The 17,126-nt window shown below is 46.9% G+C and overlaps 1 protein-coding gene across 1 annotated transcript; it reads right to left on the bottom strand.

The window, feature by feature from the left end:
* Positions 1-3,048: 3,048 nt before the first annotated feature.
* Positions 3,049-15,752, bottom strand: LOC149363637 (uncharacterized). The gene is made up of 8 exons (XM_089569956.1): positions 15,408-15,752; positions 14,529-14,763; positions 12,095-12,260; positions 10,692-10,831; positions 9,351-9,483; positions 6,480-6,647; positions 5,124-5,252; positions 3,049-3,695 (listed from the first exon to the last, which is right to left on the bottom strand). Exons 2-8 carry the CDS (start codon positions 14,741-14,743, stop codon positions 3,501-3,503), a joined length of 1,146 nt encoding a protein of 381 aa, XP_089426082.1. The 5' UTR covers positions 14,744-14,763; positions 15,408-15,752; the 3' UTR covers positions 3,049-3,500.
* Between the last annotated feature and the right edge of the window lie 1,374 nt (positions 15,753-17,126).

Genomic DNA, 17,126 nt, shown 5'->3' with positions numbered 1-17,126 from the left:
GTATGCCTCCTTGTCATTCCTGCCACTTTATTAAAAAGCTACAGTTAAGCAAAAAAAAGATCATTGGCATGGTCTGTACTGGCGGTGCTCGACTTTCTCCCAGCCTCATAGGCCTCTTGATGATGTCACCCTATTCTTTCCATCGCTGGGATTTCCTGTACCATCCGCGAGTACACGTCGACACACACACATATCCCACCGGCGTTTATCGTAAAGGAAGTAGTAATAATTTAACATTAGAAATATGGTGAAGTCAGTAGCGGCCGTATGACGCTCACATAAAGACGAGCACCACCACTTCAATCATATACGTCGTTTGTCTCCATATACTCGCTACTGGCCGACCTCAATGTGGCTCTAGTTTTCCCAGCAACAGTAGTACCAAGAATGTGACTCAACCGTTAGTAGTACATAGTGTCCGGGTGGTACGTGTCATACGATTGTTCGCTGCCTACAGCTTCCGTGTGCTAGTCAAGTCTGAGGCTAATTTGTGATAGGGATTCGGAGCGGCTACATATGTACTTTCAAATGTGTGCTTTAAGGAGCGGTTGAGGTGTCCATTGGGATGTGAGACAGTTGCATAATTTTCTTTCCTCGGGAAACAATTTCCGTGTCAAAATAGCGATACAACTATTCGTCGCTCACAGGTGGTGTCATACCGTGTGTGCGTCTGTGGGAGGGTGTCAGTGCACCCAGTGCATATTTCTTACACCGTAACCAAGGCACAATAATGCCACTCTCTGCCGAGTCTTTTTAAAAGAGCTGCAAGAAGAGATTCCGAGATCAGGTTGGTACGGAGTTTACAATAACCCCACCTGCCGTCGCCTCGCCTTTAGTGCATCCAAGCTGTCGGTACTTCAATGAAAAAATTACAGCGCCTAAGGATGGCAACGGTGAGACTGAGGAAGTCACCTCAGTTACATGTCAGTGCTTCAAGGGTGTCGACCTGTAGATCTGATCAAGAAATTTTGCAGTTATTATGGTAGTCATGCTGACCTGACCCTTGCCCGAGTTATAAACACATGAAATACGAGTTTATGCTAGCCATTAGTGCTTGCCCTCCACATGTACCCTTAGGTGGGGACGACAGCGAGCTGTCCTCACTAATCGCCCTGTTTTTCATATATGCAGCCTAGCGCTAAAAAAAAAACTCACAACGAACAAATATTACTCACCTAATTCCTGCAATTTTTTTTCCGTTAAAGCCGACGAACACTCGGAAATAAAAATACTAGAAAGTAAAGTGCCAAAAATGATTTTTGAAACAGCTTTCGGGAAAAACTGCCCAAAATAGCGATTTTCTGGGTTAGTAATTTGTGAATACGACAGCCCATTGTACCCTTTGGCACGGGCTGGGACTCTCTTCAGTCCCAAAATAATTTGTCATAAACTACTACTGCTGAATTAAGGCGCAATACTGTCGCACTGCAAAGCAAGCGAACCTATCCATCTCGGACGTCTACATTAGACTTAAACCTTTTGCTTTCGCTACGAATTGGTGACTATGCTGACATATGTCCGAATGCGGAATGCCAAATTATTCTCAATTGGATTTAAAAACGCCCACTTTCCGACACTGTATTCAAACCCGTGGAGTAAAGACTACAACAGTGATCAGCGTCTTGCACTGAATGGAATTCAGATCTTTCATTTTATTTCGCCTTTTCTAGCTTGCAGCAAAACGCAATTTTTCGTACAGTACCATATTTGTCATTAGAACGCAGTGATCTATCGATACGGGTAAACTTCAGTTTTCCCTTTAGCTAGTATCAAACCAATCAGTGCTCACGGGAGCAAAATGCTACAGCAATGCTTCGCTTTATTTCTCCCGAACAGCAACGAAGTGTCACAGTCGAGAAGGGCCATGAAAGTGTTCTCTGCGGAGTGTTCAAGCGGCCGCCATAAAAGTAGATCTGCCCATTTTCTGGTCCTTTGAATCCCGGCTTCAGCGACGATCCTTTCCATGCTGATGACAGTAGGTGGTCCTCCTCACACAGCCCCCCAAGCCGAGCCCAAACCACGCATAAAGGACACTGCACGCTTGCAGTGAGGGGAGAAACTTGGAATGTCGGTTGAAGCAGCGCACGTAGTAGGTGTGCACGAATCCTCTGGGCAATTGGGTGCGGCAGTTCTCTAACCCTGCTTGCTGCCACCTATCGGCACCAAGCAACAACAGTCTTCGTAGCAGAGCGACATAATCGACCGAGAAAACTGACATTAGCAAGCAGCTTATCAGATTAAAAATGCGAACAAATAAGTGCGATATAATGCTGTTAGACAGTGAGCGACAGTCTGTATGCTCTGTACATCGTCGATAATGGGAATATCAGGCGGCCTTATTCGCAGCTCAGACAGCCCGTAGACAGCGATATATACGTTAACAATACAGGGACCCGTTGCACATCACGTGAGGTCCATCATACACACATTAAAACACGCTTGGTACATTATACACTCTGTTTCCACGCAAAATAATCACCCGCATAAAGTTTCCGTTGTGCCCAGCAGGCAGCAAGTAAAATTCTGAAGAGTAGACACCAGTCCATGCTTTCCTGGCCCGAAAATAATTTAGCGGGTGCCCCCCCCCCCCCTCCCCCCCCCCCCCCCCCCCCCACCAAAAGAACACGCGCACAATTCATGCCCAAACAAAGCAGCCGTCAACGTAGTACTACAAACACCCTCTCGCGACACGGTCTACTCTCGGCGTGGGTTTCAAACACGCAGCGTTCTTATCACAAGAGCAAAGCAGGATAATACGTAGTGTCCTTCAGTAGAGCACGTCTGCTTCAATACACGATGCACGGTGTACCTCAGTGCGGCGCATAATTCACTTCAGCGCACGTAATGTACAACACCTCTCACGTATGATGCGTACACTTAATCGAACTGGTGCATCTTTTATCTCACTCGTGTAGACCTAAGATATCAGGGGGCTGAAGCATTACTGCTTGCACTCATTACCTGAAATTACGCGCAGCCCAGTAAGACACTAAAAGACTTTAGCAGGGCCGTAATGTGGACATCAAACACGTCCCCAATCCAGCACGAAGCCCCACCACAAACGCGAACAGACATATTGCGACAAAATGACACGCCGCAAATACTTCAGTTTCACGTCCGAAGACTAGGGGCGTCGAAAACAACGACGTGCAACTGAAACGAGCTCCAACTACAAAATACGAAAATGCCAGAGATAGCAGTCATAAAAATTATGCACAATACGAATGCCGCGAAATGTTCGATACACTTGAAGCCAAAAAATATAGTTCTGAAGCACTTCATACGTCAAATAAGCAGCAGAAAGTTTTCGAGTAAACCATTAATATTTGCGCTCTCAATAAAATGGTTGTACGTCCTCAACTGCATCCACAGATTGCGTCTTTGAACGAAGAACGCACAGTCGCGTATTAACTGGGACACATCCTTGGGTTCAGTGTGCGCAGCATGCACTCCACCGTATAGCGAGGCGTCTGGAGGGACGGCCTCGCCAGCAGTCTTCGTCACGGACAGCCCGGATCGTTCTGGAGGATAGTGTGCGTCAGATGCTCGCTGTAGTCGTAGATGCGACGGATCCTGTTCGCTCCGGCGATGACCTGGGAGTCGGTGCCACTGCACATGTTCCGCCAGTCCTCGCACTCGACGTCGAACAAGACCAAGCTGACATTCGCCCCGTAACGGCGCCTGACTTCGCACAACTGGGAGGAATGGATGTGCCAGTGGGAGTTAGCGGAAGAATTCGTTTGCACCAAACTACGTATTGATCATCCGCCCAGTATGGCCGCTATGGCCTTTCGCACTGACCTCCAATTCTGTCGTGAGACAAACAGGCAACCTTATCCCTGAAAACTTCCTACGCTTATTAAGGCGAAAGCCTTTAATGCCTCATACTGTCGTTAGCAGACGCTGTCGGCAGCCGTGTCGTCAGACGCGTCGGCAGATTTCTCCGCCTTTCGGCGTCACTGCTTAAAAAGAAACTGCGCCGAGGCTGGGGATCGCACCAGGGCCTTTGGCATTTGAAGTGGAGACGCTACCACTCCGCCACGAAGGCTCAAGGTCCGAGCATAAATAAAGGCGCATCTAGTGAATGCATGGGTTTCATAAATAAAATAAAAGGAATAAAGTGAAGGAAAGAAAAAATGAAAAGAAAATGAAAATAAAAAGAAAATAAGAATGATATGAAATAAAAATAAAAAAATAACAAAAAGAAAAAAGATCACAAATAAAAAATAAAAAAGAAATTATGAAAAATAAAAAAATAAATAAAAACAAACAGTGCGCCAGGAAACGCTTTCGCCTTGCAGCACTTTAGAGAGCCAAAGTGCCCCCTGAATTATTCACCTAAATCAGCACCTCCTGTTCCGTTTGTCTTGCCTTGAAATACCTTCCGTTGCCATAACGGCCTTTTGGATATTTGCTCGCCGCTCACAGAGCTATGCGCGCTGTCCTAGCGGCAAAGTCTGTACTTCCCCGTTGTTGGCAAGGGAAAAGTATGTGCGCGCGTGGAGAGTTTCAACGCAACTCAAGCTGTAAAGGACGCTGTAGTGGAGGGCTCCGGATTATTTTAGACTACCTTTAGTTCTTTTACTTGGGCTGACATCGCACAGCACACGAGAGTTTTTGTATTTGGCCTCCATCGAATTACAGCCGCTATGGACGGGTTCAAGACCACGACCACAGGATGGGCAGCAGAACGCTAAACCACTGAGGCACCAAGGCTAGTAGCTACACAGAAAAGGTACTGCGCCTCATCAGCTTCGCAACATGACTCGGATGAAATACACCGGAGCTAAAATATAGAGAAGCAAAAAAGCAACCAAATTAAGACACCAAGTGAAACTGAAAAGATACGCGGATTAGGAGGTAAATGCGTTAGCACTTCACTCATATATTCCTGATCTGAAAGATTGCGTTTGTACGAAAATGATCCTGCTCGCACTTGTGATTACTTGTCCTGTTCTGCTGTTCGTGTCTTAGTTTTTCGTCTTCTGCTGCGCTACAGTTCAGTTCTGATTTCCTGCACGGCTTCCAATACTGTCGCGAAACTAAACGGCGATCTATTTCCTCATTGGCAACTTGGTAGCGATAGAGATAAGAAAGAGCCGGTGCATAATTAAGCTTCTCACCTTCAGCGTAGCAGTGTAGATGACTTCGAAGACTGCCAGGTATTCGGTAAAGTTGGGCGGAACGGCGTATGCTGTCTCCTGAGCCATGATTGAGAAATTGAGGTACAGCTTCATGGGGTCGTTGCAGTACTGGAAAAAATTAAAACATACAAAATCCTAATTGTAAATATGGTAGAAGCCTACGTCGGGCATATCGATTCCAATATGTGAGCCTAGAAAGGCTATTCTAAATAAAATACTATTCAAATAACCGTATTATAGCTCTTGTAGATTAGAACGAAGGGCACTTTAGCAGGCTTAGTTAGGTCTGTGGAAAAATTTTATCCGTCTGTACCAAAAGTTTCATGATTTCAGCCGCACGTGAACTGCTCTAGGGTTCTATACGGCGGTTTTGTATTTATTGCCCAAAAGATATACGTGTGGTTACCAGCACGATAGGACCCATGCGTTACACAAACTACAAAAAATTAACTTCTTAAAATTACCCGGCTTATCTGGTATATCCTTTAGAAACTATCTAGCAGACTATGTAGCAGCAAGTGTCGACATAGAAGAGTCTGCGGCAAAGCCAGCAGTGACAAGTACCGACATATGTACAGCAGGACCAACTGGAGTACAGACCTGCACAAACGGCACTGCTCCAGCACGCACGTCGCACGTCCTAGTTCATGTCTTCTGTGGCTACGATAGAAACGCTACCGGTGGTGTGGCGCTAATATATACATGTTGGGAATATGGCCTTCATTATTTTACTTCAAAAAAGACATTTTTATCGCTTGTCCATGTGATCATCATCAATATATGCTAAGTGTGGTAGTGCCTACGAAATGAAAGGGTGCAGAAGAGAGACGCTTTTTTTTTTTGCTGTTGAAGAGCGGAAGCAATTGCATTATGGCTGTTTTCATTGCCGATAATGAGAGAGCAGAGAAACACAAAGTGAGCGAGCTAAAAAGCACGCATGAAATAGCAAACGATGATGATCATCATAGCAAACGAACAGAGAAATTGAGAGCCCTCAACGGCCAAAAAGCAAACGAAAGTTGGCGCACGCTGCTCTATAGGACCCCGCCAAATGTGCAGATCTGTAATTCAGTAGGTCTTGACATATTATAGTCTGTGAAAAGTACTCGCCCAAGGGGTCTGCTTTTCAGTGCTGCAGATCGGCTCCTCTTGTATGCTCAAGGACCCTAATCTCACGTAGGCGGGAGGAATTTAAGTCCACAGCCCTCCAAAGCTTAGGACTGTCAAAAGTGATTGAGAGCCCCGCTACATGGCTTGGAAGCAAGTCCCTTAGGCTGTATATTTTTGACAAAAGACTGCACACAGGTATGCGAGGCTGACATGCCATTCCCTCACCGTTTCCGAGGTGCCCGGAGGTGTGCCGGCGTCCACGCAGGTATCCCCGAACTGGGCGGTCGCTTGTGTCGAGGTCATGTAGACACGCGTGCACAGAGTAAGCGACATGGCCACCGACGGGTAGATGTTCCATGAGATGCTGTTCTGCACCCAGTCCAGCGCCTGGAACTGACGAGCGACTGTTGTCACAGCGAGTAATAGTACAGCAATGCGCGCCCGTCCTCTAATCCTCTTAGGGTTCTACCAATCTGCTACTAATCCTCTTCTAGAGTTCTACTAATACTCTACAAATCCTGTTCCAGATTTCATGTATTACATGCCGCTGTTATTCTGACTTAGCCGGTAGTATCGCCATGGCTTCAAAACAATGACGCAAGTGCTTAAAGGGCCACTGAATCACTTTTTGATAATTTCGCAATAATCAAGGGTTCAAATGTATATAGGCGGTAGGCGAAGCATGCCAAGTGTTTTTGCACTGGCATTTAAAATAGTGGCCTAATTGACGACTGAATTTTGCGCTCCTCCTCAAAGCATAGGAGGAGTGTGGGGAAGTTCACTGTGACGTCACGGAAGGTATTATTTCAAATTACCGCTGCCGTGAACCACACCCTGCCGTGCCTCGTTGGATGCTGCCAAACAACGCTCGGCGAGGTTTGCCTACTGTGGCGTTGGATTTTTTCCTTCAAAGCAGACGTTTAAGCGTTGGAAATGTACCGATACCTTCGATGACGTCACCAGCCGCCCCCCCACTTGGCGTTGCGCGCTGCGGGGAAGCTTGAGGGGTTGTCTTGACTTTAATCGGCGATCACGTCCCATTTCAAATGCTAGCGCAAAAGGACTTCGCACGCTCTACCTGCACATTTCACACATTCAGCCATTTTAAGTTCTTCGATTTCCAAACCTTATGCAGTTGCTCTTGAAGGCCTCGAAAAAAAGTACGAGGTTGAAAACATATTCACCGGGAAAAAAAGGCTGCGCAAAAGTAATGTTGGGAATTTAGTTAATTTGTTGACCCTAAAGCCTAAAGTGTATCAGAGGAGAGCTTACCTTAATGCATTGTGGAACAGATTAATATTAAAAGCCGCCGTGGTGGCTCAGTGCCTATGGTGCTTGTCTGCTAACCCGAAAGACGCGGGCTCGATTCAGGCCGGGGCAGCCGCATTTCAATGGAGGCGAAATGCTAGAGGCCCGTGTACTGTGCGATGCAAGTACACATTTAAAAGCCCCAGTAGGTCGAAATTATCGGGTGCCCTTTACTGCAGCATCCCTCATAGCCGAGGGATGCTGTCGGTATCAGTTCAGTATCGGTGACAGTGTCAGTTCATAGCCTGAGTTGCTTCGGGAAGCTAAACCCAGTAAAGGAAACCAGATTAATACAAAATTAAAACTAACGCTCTTCTAGGGTTAAATTGAAGTAATCTGCTGTCGATGCTAAGGCCATGGGTGTTTGAGGGCGATAAGTTGTACCGGATAAAGGCAGAGTGTCCTATAACTGAGTGCTGTTCTGAGTAGCGTGGCGTAGCCTCTCGTATTCTTCGTTTCACCAATGTTAGTTAACTAAGGGACAGGACTAATTACCTGACATCTTAAATATTCTCTTCGGCAAGAAGTGCCATGTGCGGAAGTTATAGATCGGAGTGGAATGTTAACAAAGGTATCATTTGTGCACATGCAATGCGAGCCCATCCTCTAATCCTCTTGCAGTTTTCCACTTATCTGCTATTAGTAGTCTTCTAGTATTCTACTAATCCTCTGCTAATCCCTAATATTTCATGCCACCATTATTCTGAACCGGCCAGTAATGTCATTCATGGCTTCGAAGTAATGATTTGCATGTGCATTAAATAACGCCTTCATAAAAACATTTTCCAGATTTCGAATACCGAGCATGTTCGAATCAAACACACTACTATTCGACCGGATATTCCAACTCATCCAATATTCGCCCTGACCTAGTAGCAATGCTTCTTTTACGCTTTTTACCATTTTTTCATCTCTGCAGTGTGAGGTTCAGTAATCCCAATGGAGGCTCCTAACTTTTACCTATCGTTTTCATAGCTGAGCATATATGTTCAAAAAATTCTCAAAGAAACCTGGTTACTTTACGTGTTGAAAAATGCGATAGCATAAGCTCTTGATGCCTTTACCGCAAGTGACTTAAGTTTGGTGACGTCACTTGCCTTCATCCAATGGAAATTATCCTCTCGGGTGACCTCCCTTTCTTCCAGCCAATCAGCGAATTTTATGACCGACGACATTTTTTTTTCCGGTTAGGCTTCTAATGGTACCGCATTAAAAACACGCGCCATTAAAAATTGCGTGGACACTTTGGCAACTAAAGTGTTGAGAGGCGAAAGCCGAGGACACTACGCCGTGACCGACTTCCGATGGATATGACGTCACATCGTTCCCGTGGCTGTATCGATACCCAAATTGTACATCTTTCGGGGATCTTTGGTGGTAATTACGCTTAATTGCACATTTCTCTATCTAATTTGACACAAATCCGAAGTTTTTGCGACCTGTGACGATTGTCCCTATACCGTGACGACTTCCGCTGGATGCGACGTCACACCGTTCCCGTGGCTATATCAAGGTCCGAGCTATTTTGACGCAATTTCGGCATTTTTGAATATAATTAATGAACTAATTAACCTACACTCATCAGACTTAGCGTCTAGGCTCATTTTTTCCTCCTCTATATGAAGCAACCATTGGTTTTCTATCTTTTTTAGTTCCCGAGTTAAACGCGTGTGGCACGCTTTGTTAACGGACGACAGTATGAGCCATTAAGGCTTTCGCCTTAATACAAGTGTATTCGACGTCAGCGCTGTTGAGACGGTCGCGCACGTCATGCATAGCGTTCCTCACTATGCTGACGGTGTTGTTATTGTTGGTGCTGTTCCGAGGCGACGCTCCAGTGATGACGCACTCTGGGTAGCCGGCAGCGAACTCGTCCTCGGTGAAGTGTGTCCAGGGGACGAGGCCTTCCACCGGAAATCGCCTGGGTAAGCGCGAGCGAAATGGCGACGAAGAATGCTCGCTGTCTTACGGAAGTTAGCGAAAAAAAGGTTTAGGTTAGGAAGATTAGATTAGGAAGTAGGCGCAGATTAAAATCATTAGGAAGTTAGATTAGATTAAAAAGCTGCGGAAGTTAGCGCAAAAAAGGACATCGCGGACGTAAGCAAGATGCGCTGGCGCTCGTATAGCCGGCTGGGACGACGAGAGCAAAAGTGGCGTTGAAAAGTAGGCCTAGCGCCCATAGCAATGCATAGAAGCAAATGTTTTCCAATCGCTCCTGATTTCGCAGTGCGCCTGCGATGCCATCCCTTTGTGACGAAAACGACTGTATTAGCGAGCAAGTGTAGCGCATGCGGCAACATATCGGACTACACAAACTTGCGCTATTCGGGGAAACATCGAGCAGATAGATCTCCTTTTGAGTGGTACGTCCGGCTCCACAACATACATTTATCGTGGCGTTTTACATATAGGAGGTTCGAAATGATGAATTGAAGGGTGCATTGTCACACTCTTCTTAAAATCACTCGCCAACTGTTAACGAAAGGCCGCCTCCATGGGTGTTCTGTCAAACGGGAAACAATTTGGTAAATTTTGCTTTCATGGTTTTTATGGTTCGCGAAATAGACTCGTACCACCCCTGGCGGGGTACTCCAATGCTCACGTTCGCGGTGTTTGAAACGTATATCGCCTTCAAATGACGTTTCATACTTTCACAATCTGTTCTAGGATGAAGCTGGTTGTTCTTAACGAAGAGACGACATCATGAGTGCATTGTGAAATTCAAAAACTGCTTTGAAAACATTAATCTATCCCTACGGGGGCTAAGCTTAATTGTCGCCCCCACGGGAGCCCTGCAACCGCGAGCGCCCCCTGTATTTGTAGAAACGATCTTGGTATGTAGCTGGGCATACAACGCCGCCACATGGCTAATTCAAGCGCTCGGAGCCAACTGCGGCAAAGAGCAGCTGTTCCGAGTCGTTCATGGTATGTGAGGTAGCGCAAAACGGGACAAGGTACAGAGAAAGACGAATACAACACTGGTTACCGACTCGCCCAAGTTTCTACCCTTGTGAATTATGCTCCGAGTCGGTGGTGCGTGGCCGCCGGTGGAATGCGGGTGCTGCCAGGGGCATCAATGACAGTATCAAGAATGTCAATAATACAGTTAATGAACCTCTGTGCACTCACTGCAGGTGTTCGCTGACGTTTCCGAGGAATAGCGCCTCGTTGGCCGGCCAGATCCGGACGCCCAGGATTATGAAGCCGCCATTGGGTGCGCGAGCGCTGGGGTGGGTGCCGTTCAGATCCCGCTGCCTGTCTCTGAGCGCCTGCGTGGGGGAATCAAGTCTTCAACGAGGACAACTCTGCGACTTTTCGCTTGCAGTGCGTCGTAGTGATTCCGACGCCATCAGTTGCGCATAAACAACTGGTGATCTGCTTATTTGCGTAGCTCAGGATTACTGACGGAGAAAAAGCCCGTTCTTTCACAGGAGAGGCTGAATATTTCCTGAAGAAAAATTCCTTCTGAATGCTAGAATGATGTCACGGGATAACGCGACGTTCCTGATATTCACTCATTCACAACAACCCTGCAGCAAACACTGATACCTCCCTGACGCAGTTGCAGATATTGCAGCTAAAAGCAATCTGCGGCTCAGCTAGAAAACAAGCACACAGGAACAAAGTTCGTAGTTGCACGTTTCCGGGAGCAAGTAACGTACAATGCCTTCTGCTGTCTTGTGCGCCTCGATGAACACTTACACAGCCGGGATGATCAACTACCAGATCACGAAGATGTCGCCTTCGGAGAGGTACTGCCACGCACAGAAATAAATGCTAACGACTCGACTGAGAGCACTATAGCATACCACTAGCGTTGCGAATGTCTCCGAACAGAACAATAGCCTGCTGACAGACTACGATATTGTGAACCTGGGCGAGATTGCAACTTTAACGTTCGCGCTTATGCTACCTGTAATGCCGTCGCAATTAAACGAGGGAAAAGGCTTAGAAATACAGTGTCCTGCACTCTTAACGTGAACACCACGCGAGCGGATGAGGGACCTGGAGGGGATGGCTTCTGTCGTCTCGCAGTTTATTTCGATGCGGGGCAGCATCGGACGCACTGGTACTCTTTCAGCGCATCCGCAGTCTCTTGCGTTCACCCTAAGAGTGGCCGGCACTGTATCTACACCAGCATTGCTCCAATTTTTAGCTGTTCCTAACAAAAGAAGGACACTGCAAACCAAAATGTCCAGGGATCAGGCGTGCTGTGTTTTGAAAGCTCAGCGAGTAATATGTCACGTTCTCATATTAACCGACGTGAACGTTGCGCGGGACGGAAAGGGAGAAACGGAAGACTGCTAGATGTCCATGCACACCTACGCTCATGTGATGCTGGTGTTTATTTCATTATTCTGGTCATGTTCATTATTCCACGTTGTGTGCCTCCTCTTCTCTGCGCTCTATCTTCGCTACGCTAGAAAGATGTGCAAACGCTTTATGTTGACAGCACCCAACGACAACTACGCATAATTTAGGAACCTGCGTTCGAGAAGCTAGTGCTCTACAAGTGTCACGGCCGTACCTACCCTGAGCAAGTTGAAAACCGCACTGACTTCATTTTGGATGGACTGATTTTGCCATGGCTTGACTTCCAGGTCGAGGACGGCATGGTGGAATATGTTCATCGACCAGTAGTATTGCAGCTTGTTTCGCCCTGACGAACCCATCAGGTGCGCCATCACGTCGGCGGTTCTTCTGCAACAAACAGTAAGCCACATGGGAAGCACAGTGGTCATTGGGCATGACGACATTGACGTAGGAGACTACATCTAGCAATGAAGAAAACGCGGTCATGAAACAGGAAAGCCCGAATGGAAGACGCAGGTTTGTGAGGTACGCATTCGCAATAATGGCAATACATTCGTACGGGTTTGAAATTGTAGGGAATTCCGTATGCTTTCAGTACGTTTTTCTTGCGACATCGATATGCTTTGCGTGTGGTTTCAATACGATTTTCACATGATGCACGTACATGACGTAGTGTGGGTACCTATGCAGGACGGCCTTTTCTTATGTCATGTGGGCATTGTCTATGTAGATTCCACATGGCTCATAGACAAACGTGAAACTTATGGGATTTTATATCGAATTCCATGTAAGCCACGCATTAAGCATACAGAATTCTGGGAATACTCAAGGGGGTCGTTTCAACGGGGGGGGGCAAGAAACAAGTTGTTACTCAGAGTAGCTCTAATATTTCAACAGACTTGGCAGAGGTGATCATCCTCGCCACTGCCTTTGCTCTACGACAAGACGGTGGCCCGAACCCTTAATTTGGGAAGAGTAAATGCGAAGAGGTGAATCTCGTGTTCGCTTAAGGTACGCAAGGCTTTTTGAATTAATTCTGCGGTGAGCGATATTTCTTGAGTACCCTTGGGAATTGAAGCCCCTAGCTATGCCGCGATATTAGAGACCGATTATTGTTTATTTTAAAAAATCTCCAGGGTGTCAAAAAAAAGAGTGAAATACAAAAACTCCAAAAAAGGGACTGCGTTACTCTTATATTTTTTCTGAATTGGTCTAACGTAGCGACAAGTTCTTTTAGTAGCAGCTCTTTATGAGACCCATCTTGTTTGCCCCAGCCTTACTTTAGACACTGCAACACAGACCGCTCTATCCTAATTCCCGCTTGCCAATCTGAACGTTCTGTTTACTTATGTGAGAATTTTTGTCCTCGGCAGCTATTTCAACGTTACGTCTGGCCCAAAGTGTTCCCCATGGAGTTACAGTAAAGAGCCTCTCGCAAGGCGGATCCATCTACACATTCCATGGGTTTATGACGGTCAACGCGATCTCGAACACAAAAAGAAACTCAGCAGTGAGCGGCGGACGCAAAAGAGCTTTATTTACGCCCTACATTCGGACTGTTCCGTTTCTTTTGCGCCACGCCTAGACCTCGACCCCAGTGCGTCCGGGGTCGTCTTCCCAACGACGGTAAAAACGCGATCGGCGCCGCAGCCTGTTCCAAGCACCTCGGGTGCCACCTCCGAAGAGCCGCCGTATGCGCTGTTCGCAGACGAACCCGCGCCAAGCTGACCTTTTACCCTGGACGGCCCTCTCTCGAGGATAAAATGAAGTAATGGCAATTGGGACAATGTGCGGGGACCTGGGAAACTTAGGTTCTACTTGTACACAGCACCAGCAACATGTATCAGCTCTCTCCTGTCCACAACACCGAAAGATGCACCCTTCTATTAACAATCGTTTTATATATAAAGCGTTTAGTCTTCCTGCACCTCCGCATCTCCGTTTCCTCACGAACGACACCGAGCAGGAGGCGCTGGTGTCACTAACCCAGTCACAAGAGCATGGTTATCTGGGGTGCTGCTACGAGGCTCGGACAGGAATCACACGAAAAGTATTCTATAGAAGAGAGAAGCCAGGACACGAGGAGAAGCCTAAGTCCGCAAGCGATTGACCAGGTGGTTGAAGCTACCCCTCGATCCTTGTTCGGTTCGGTTTGGTTTGGTTTGGTTTATTGGGGTTTAACGTCCCAAAGCAACTCAGGCTATGAGAGACGCCGTAGTGAAGGGGCTCCGGAAATTTCGGCCACCTGGGATTCTTTAACGTGCACTGACATCGCACAGTACACGGGCCTCTAGTCCATAGAAATTTAACCGCCAAGGCCTGGATCGAACCCGCGTCTTTCGGATCAGCAACCGAGCACCATAACCACTGAGCCACCACGGCGGCCGATCCTTGTTCATTTTGCTATGTCATGAAAATTATTCTAGACAGATTATAACTAAGTCCTTGTATGTGCCATCTGGCAAAGTGTTGCAAAGTCCGGGACCAACTGCGATTCCGGTTGAACGTCATAGCTACCTGGCCGCAGTTAAAAGAAACATGTTGAGACTTAGTTGAACAAAGAAATACCAGTTTTGCAACTTGGCCTTCGGTGAGGATGCTTACGCGGGAACTATTTTTCACCACAGTGGCATGGAGGAGCGGAAGTCTTGCCTGTGCGGGAAGCTGATGGCGAAACTTGTCCTGGGGTAGCGTGCGACCATGGCGAGCATCTTCTGGACGTCTGGATGGCTGTCGTCCAGCAAGGTGTCCTGTCCTGTCCGGCTGTACAGCGGAATGAAGGCGAAGTCGCACGCCCGTGCCAGGTCTATCGCGTCGTAGTCCTGCTGGAAGGTGCCAAACACGCACCACACCTGTCTCCTCCCCATGGGTCCTGGCCCCAGTGTCGCTACAAGCGGTGAGGGGAAAGCAAGGAGCCGTGCTCAGATGTACTCTCTTGCTATGCCTGCAGGAGTTGTCTTAAATGCTGCTCAAACGGCTTCCAAGAAAATAAGATAGATTAAACCATTGCTGACTACAGCGCTGTGTCCGCCTACACTGCTCCTGTGTTTGCATCTTGTCTCACCACGTTGTGTAGGACGTCGCCTATGGTTCAACGTGAGACACCCTCATATATATAGTGGCAGTCATCATTTACGCGCTAAGCTAATTGATTGCTCTCCCCATGTAGTCTATTATGTCCTCCTAGAATCCGCAAATAATCTGTCCTCTGCTTTACTTATGCCAATTAACTGCCCGTAGCTGCACTAAATTTGTATAGTGACAAATTTTTTCGCTGCATTTGCTTGTTACAAACTGAAAGGTATGGCACTGAACAATGATATCATCTATGGTTACCTTGTTTTGCATGCAGAAATATAAATTACTACGAAAGAGAGTAAACATGTCGTGAATGTTGTCGCACTTCAACCCAGAGAAAAAAGTTTTACCATCAGAAAATGAAGCGCTGACACATTACACTATCTCAATGCTCTTCTCAATGATAAGGGCTGAACATATGCGCATTGACACGAAGTACAAAGTTATACATACTTGTAGTGGTGGTGCTCGTCGTAGTAGTTGTGGTTGTAGTGGTTGTGGTAGTCGTGGTCGTGGTCGTAGTTGTGGTAGTAGTTGTAGTGGTTGTGGTAGTCGTAGTGGTGGTTGTAGTTGTGGTCGTAGTTGTAGTGGTTGTGGTAGTCGTGGTGGTAGTTGTGGTGGTGGTAGTTGTGGTGGTAGTTGTGGTGGTGGTAGTTGTGGTGGTGGTAGTTGTGGTGGTGGTTGTGGTAGTCGTAGTGGTGGTGGTAGTTGTGGTCGTAGTTGTAGTGGTTGTAGTAGTCGTAGTGGTGGTGGTAGTTGTGGTCGTAGTTGTGGTGGTTGTGGTGGTAGTTGTGGTCGTTGTAGGCGTGGTAGGCTCCGGAGGAACTGCGAGTGCAAACAGACAATACCTTAGACGCAATGATAACTGAAGCCAGGCTCACTGTGTAGCAAGAAGCCGAATGCACAGCTATGTTGGTGTCATAGGGCGTACTGGCTTAAGCACCTTTTATACAACAGACACACACACCTAAACCAATATTTATACAAGCGCATGTTAAAGTGCGCGAAGAGTATTCGAGTCATGCCAGGAAATCGAAAAAGAAATAAGCAGCTCATTACGTAAATGGCTACGACGCCTACCCTTTCGCACTCATGAGTACATTCTGACTGTCAACCTCATTTGCAGGATCCGCGGAAGATGCCCGGTACTGAAGCACGCGGCCCGGATATTGTTTTCGTTTAAAAACTGCTGTTTTATGGTCTCCTGTGGCATTCCTAAAGCACTAAGTTGTCATGGGATTCTACACACAGCCCCCGCTAGCGCAAATGAATGGCTTGGAAAACTTGTACAGGCTGATGACTGATCTGAAGTCGAATATATCAAAGCTAAACACCTAGAGCAACAAGGCGAATAATAAATAATTTTTAATTAGTTTGAGTTTTATGTATTTGTTTGTTCACTTCATTAATGAACTTTTGCTCGTTTCTTTAACTTTTTAAATATGCAGAGGTGCGAAGAGTGATATCGCCGTCTGATGACCGAGCCACGCAAGGCACACGAACTAGAGACGTACGTCGAACTCCACCCCCCATTCTTATGTTTCGTTCAGTTTGAAGCCGTCATTTCACATCGAAAGCGTCCACGGCCGTGCACACACTTCGCGGATGCTGTTAGCGATACTGATAATGATATTGATATAGATACGGATCTCTATTCAGGCCCCTGCGTGAGGCCGAAGCTTTACTTCGAATAATGCTTTAATCAGGGGGAAAAATCATATGGTGATTATGCGACCAACTCGCGGAACATGATTCAAGTGTTTCGGCCGGACAATAGCGGCGTTATTGTGGTGGTTAGGGGCGGCGGCGCAAACAAACTACGGTTAATACGACAACTAATTGCAATGATAATGAAATGTTACAATATACAATCCGAGGATGCGAACCAGTCGTTAAATGTTTCAGTTGGGCTGCAGGCTACAGCGCAGGCTACAGCCTTCTCCGCACTTGCCTGTCATGAGGATGAGGACCAGGTAGCACAGCACAGCCAGCAGCGCGATGAGGAACGAGAAGAGCAGCAGCACGACGCACCTGTTCTCCCTGGGAGGGCGAAATGAGGATAGTTTAGTAATAATAATAGTAATGTTAGTCACTGGTATGAACGCTAGAGACAAACTGAGGACGGCCACTACTGATATGGCACCGGGTTATAAAGGTTTGGTTAGGTTTATG

The sequence above is a fragment of the Amblyomma mixtum genome, chromosome 2 (assembly GCF_055824585.1).
Source record: "Amblyomma mixtum isolate Tamu chromosome 2, ASM5582458v1, whole genome shotgun sequence".
In the NCBI taxonomy this organism is placed as follows: domain Eukaryota; kingdom Metazoa; phylum Arthropoda; class Arachnida; order Ixodida; family Ixodidae; genus Amblyomma; species Amblyomma mixtum.
The sequence above is the reverse complement of the archived record's forward strand: the minus strand, read 5'-3'. Positions and strand labels throughout refer to the sequence as shown.